This window comes from Urtica dioica, chromosome 3 (genome assembly GCF_054948205.1).
Source record: "Urtica dioica subsp. dioica isolate 48M chromosome 3, U.dioica_male_clone48M_v1_H2, whole genome shotgun sequence".
Classification (NCBI taxonomy): Eukaryota; Viridiplantae; Streptophyta; class Magnoliopsida; order Rosales; family Urticaceae; genus Urtica; species Urtica dioica.
In genome coordinates this window covers 9,687,761-9,692,413 of record NC_142758.1, presented here as the reverse complement: position 1 = coordinate 9,692,413, position 4,653 = coordinate 9,687,761, and the positions used below count along the sequence as shown (strand labels likewise).

Sequence of the window (4,653 nt, the reverse complement as noted above, 5' to 3'; positions counted from 1 at the left end):
AAAATGATTCAAGTAAATAATAGAAACGAGTAAGACAAGAAAACTAGTCACAAAATTTACTCGAAATTTCTCAAACCTTTAAAACACGTTTTTCAATATAAAAAATTAAAAAAATTTAGAACTGATTCTAATGTGTTTTAATAACATCCCAAACTCATAGAAAAACAACATGATTTTTAATTTAAAGGCAAGAACAATAAATTAAAAAAAAAAATCTAAGAAAACAATTCTAACTTGTCACAAAATTAGTAAACTTTCGAAAACGATTTTCAAGCTCATAATTGTAAATACATGTACAAGCATATCTTTGACCATAGCTCTGATACCATTTGTTGGAATTGATCTAGGGTTTTAGAAAAAGTTTAACGCTTCGGTAAGCGGCGGAATTTTAAAAATTTTCTTTTTCAAGTAAAACAGTTTTTACTAACCTAGACAAAGTGCAAGCACATGTAAATAAAAACTAATATGAGCATAGAAGTTTACTAACCTTTTTACTCACTTGAACGTTGAGAAGCTTTTGGAAAAAGGTTGAAGCGTTCATCTCCCCTCGCAGCACGTCTCTTTTCCTTCCTCGGCAACTCGAGCAACCACGAAAGTTTCTATCACTAAATCACTTGAGAGAAAAGGAATTAGTGTGTGGGCACTTTTAAACACTACGACTTAAGAACGAGTCTTGAAGTCGCAGAGCTAAACACTAGGTCAAATGAGGACCTAGGTGCCAAAACAAAAACCGAAAATTAACTAGAGAGAGAGAGAGAGAGAGGATCGGCCAAGTTCTAGAGAGAGAGTCTCTCAAATCTCTTAAACTTGGATGAATGAAATGTGTGGAATGAGGCTCCTATTTATAGGAGAGGTCTCACCTTCTATAAGGTAGTTTCCTCTTCTATAGAATATCACATATTCATGAGCCAATTTCCCTCTTTCCTTCATTGAGTCACACGGCCAACAAGGCATTCTAGAAGCCTTGATTTGTTTCCTATTTTGTTCCATGCCTTGCCTTTGACTCTCTCTTGGCCGAATATCCTCATGCATGCATGTGAAATTTGTTTCCTCTTTTTCTTTTGGCAAGTATCTTGATACATTTATGCACAAAATATTCTCTCTTTCTTTTGGGTATGTTGGGCGCCTATTTCACTCTAGAAGGAGCTTCTAGAAGCTTCTTCATTTGTTCATGACAAAATGAGAAATGCCCATTAAGGATTTTCAATAAAATTCTTATGAAATGAAATTAATTCACAAGGTCCAATTAATCTAATTTGGCCGAGTGACATTAAGTCATCAAATGACCCTGTCAAAAAATTTATTGACATTCATTTCATCCTATGTCTCAAAAGACAAAAATACCCTTTTGACAATTTTCGTTCTCGTTTTGACTTAGCTTTCAATTTAACTATTCCTACATGATGTGATTCGTGACAGTAACCTCATGGATCCAAATGAATAAAGCTTGAGCTAAACACTTGGACTCAAAAGTTCACAAAACATTTTCCAAGTTTAGCTTAATGTCAACTGACTCCACTAAAGAGTTGACACTGAAAATCTCTCGGTTCAAATGAATTTATTTTCTACTCAAGAATTCAACCTAATTGTAATGAGTGGAACCACAGAATATTACCAGTGTTTACCCTTCATGAATATCATCAGCTAGTCGGGATTTATAAAATTACCATTTTACCCTTCTAGCTGTTATTTCATCAACTCCTTTATCGCTTGTGAATAAGTTAGAAACAATGTATTGACGAGGAGCTAACAAGTCACATTGTTTCATCCAAAAGAGTCAAGACTCAATTTGGACACTGGCCAGTTCATTTATTCACACTCCAAGGAACAAAGCATGAGGTGATATACATTGCATTTCAGCAACCTTGTACATGAATTCCATATCTATGAGAACTTCACAAAGTTACTCATGACATTCTCACAACTTAGTACTTCACCAATAGGCCTTGTTTGGAATCACATAGTGAGTCCGAACTCTGACTTTCTCAAATGAGAATACGTAAGGTGTGAAATGGCATGTCTCATTTCAGGATTAAGGTAAGCACGATGCAATTCATGCGTAGTGACTTCGAGACATAAGAGGTTAAATGGTTTGTTCTTATCTTGTGTCTAGAAGTGCACTGGTCAATTCAGTACCTTCGGAAGATACCTAGAAGAGCTATAGAGTCTCCAACTCTCAATGCCTCATAATCAGACATCATAGATTCTTCTAACAATCATACTGAGGTCAATAGTCCTTTGACCCTTAGATTGCGAATATATCGTGTTAAGCAAACTACGAAGAGTTTGTTCATGCAAATCTACATTTGTCTCTTCGTAAGTTGTTTAGTTTGTTTATGGACTAAAGACTAATGTTTTATCATAAAGCTTCAAACAGACAAGGAAGAATGAATGAACGTTTCAACTTTTTATTAATGAATAAGCAATTACAAGCAAGAGTCTTCATGAGACTTTATTACATCAAATGTACAATATAAGGATTACAACTCTTCTTGTGGGCACCATTGACAACAAACCTCTCGTCGGCGGTTCACGAGCCGCGACATTGGGTTACGTCATAAGTCTCAACATCAATATAAATATAATATATCTCATATCAACATAATCAGAATTAAATAACCATAATACTCATAACACTTATATTAAACATAATACGATGATATATGTAGAAAATAGGAAATTAGTTATGTAATATTCTGTAATTAATGATGTAAATACTCGGAGATTAGAATTAGTGTAGGGTTAGTTAGTTTCCTATTTTAGTTCTTGTCTTTCCTCTTTTTTAGGATCTATATAATTCAGCCTTGAAGGCCAAGATCAATAAGATTTTTTTTCATTCTCTGAAACTCACATGGTATCAGAGCAGCCGAAACACAATCCTACCCTAGCCAAAAAAAGTCTGACCTAATTCTCACGATGGAGAAGACCCTTCTAACCACCCCGAAAAAACCATCACCTATTACTGGTGAGTCCTCTCACACGTCTATGCAAATCATAGTGCATCGGCTGAATGGTAGCAATTACCTTGAGTGGTCTCAGTCAGTAAAACTCGCCATAGATGGAAGAGGGAAACTAGGGTATCTCACTGGAGAAGTAAAGGCACCTAAGGAGAGCGACAATGGCTACAACCATTGGAGATCGGAGAACTCACTCGTGATGGCGTGGCTCCTTAATTCCATGGATAGTGCAATCGCCAAACCACACTTGTTTATGAAAACTGCCAAAGAGGTCTAGGAATCTTCGAGCTAATTAAGACTAAACTTTGGCAGTCGAGGCAGGGAAGCAGGTCCGTGATGGTTTATTACAATGAGATGGTGGCAATTTGGCAGGAACTCGATCAGTGTCACGATGAGGAGTGGGAAAGCCCGGCTGACTACTCTTGGTTCAAGACACATGAAGAGAATGACCGAGTCTTCAAGTTCCTCGCTGGGGTCAATCAGGCACTTGACGAGGTAAAGGGGAGGATTCTCGGAAGAAGACCACTGCCATCCATCCGAGAGGTGTTTTTCGAGATCAGGCTGGAGGAGAACCGCCGGAGGATCATGAATACACCTGAGTCGGCCGAGCCTGCGAGTGAGACATCGGCTCTATTTGTTCGAGGAGGACAGGAGGGAAACAAGAAGAAACCATGGTGTGATTTCTGCAAGAAGCCATGGCATACAAGGGAAACGTGCTGGAAGATTCATGGAAAGCCACCCGGAGACAAAGAAAAACCGAAGAAAGCCTACAACGCCGCTGCTGAAGATTCACAAGAGTCACCAGTCGTCTCGGGTCAGCCAACCTTCACGAAGGAACAAATTGAGCAACTCCTGAAGCTGCTACATGCCACTCAAAATCTTCCCAAACCAGTCATTCCATCATGTTCTCTTGCACAAGACGGTAGAAAATTGTTCATTGCTTCTTACCTTTGTTCTAAATTCAATAATATCTGGATCATCGATTCAGGTGCTACTGATCATATGACAGGAAATTCTAGCTCCTTTCTAACCTATAAACCGAGTGCAGGAAACAGAAAGGTCCGAATTGCAAATGGATCCTTTACTGCTATTGCTGGACTCGGTGATATAAGTGTTTCACTACCCCTTACCCTATCTAAAGTCCTTCATGTTCCTAATTTAGCTTGCAACCTCATTTTTATCAGCAAGTTAACCCATGACCTAAATTGCCAAATAATCTTCTATCCTTCACATTGTCATTTTCAGGAACTGGACTTGGGGAGGATGATTGGCAGTGCTAGGGAATGTGAAGGGCTCTACATCTTGGAAGAGGGGATGCACTTGAATAAAGAAGGTCAAGACAGTTCTTGTCTACAAATTTTTAACAATTCTAGTAATAAGGAGATTTATCCTTTGCATTTTCGTCTGGGTCATCCGAGTTTTCATTATATGAACAAGTTATTTCCTGATTTGTTTTTTAATAAAAATCCTTCTTCTTTTCAATGTGAAATATGTGCTTTAGCAAAACATCATAAAAATTCTTATCCGTCACGACCCTACAAGGCAACAAAACCCTTTGCGCTCATTCATAGCGACATTTGGGGTCCATTTAGGGTAATAACAAATTCTGGAAAGAGGTGGTTCGTCACTTTAATGGATGATCATTCACGGGTAAGTTGGGTTTTCTTGCTAAAAGACAAATCTGAAGTTGAGAACG

At 38.0% G+C, this 4,653-nt stretch overlaps 1 protein-coding gene across 1 annotated transcript; it reads left to right on the top strand.

Moving 5' to 3' along the window:
- Window positions 1-2,916: 2,916 nt before the first annotated feature.
- On the top strand, window positions 2,917-4,237 carry LOC149402363 (uncharacterized). The gene is made up of 3 exons (XM_089608337.1): window positions 2,917-3,228; window positions 3,330-3,879; window positions 4,203-4,237. Exons 1-3 carry the CDS (start codon window positions 2,917-2,919, stop codon window positions 4,235-4,237), a joined length of 897 nt encoding a protein of 298 aa, XP_089464463.1.
- Window positions 4,238-4,653: the final 416 nt, after the last annotated feature.

Bases quoted from the DNA above. Each gene is read 5' to 3' on its own strand.
- LOC149402363 (XM_089608337.1), top strand. From the start codon at position 2,917: ATGGAGAAGACCCTTCTAACCACCCCGAAAAAACCATCACCTATTACT. The intron at 3,229-3,329 runs GTCTAGGAATCT...GCAATTTGGCAG, and splicing joins TTATGAAAACTGCCAAAGAG to GAACTCGATCAGTGTCACGA. The intron at 3,880-4,202 runs GTAGAAAATTGT...TGTCATTTTCAG, and splicing joins ATGTTCTCTTGCACAAGACG to GAACTGGACTTGGGGAGGAT.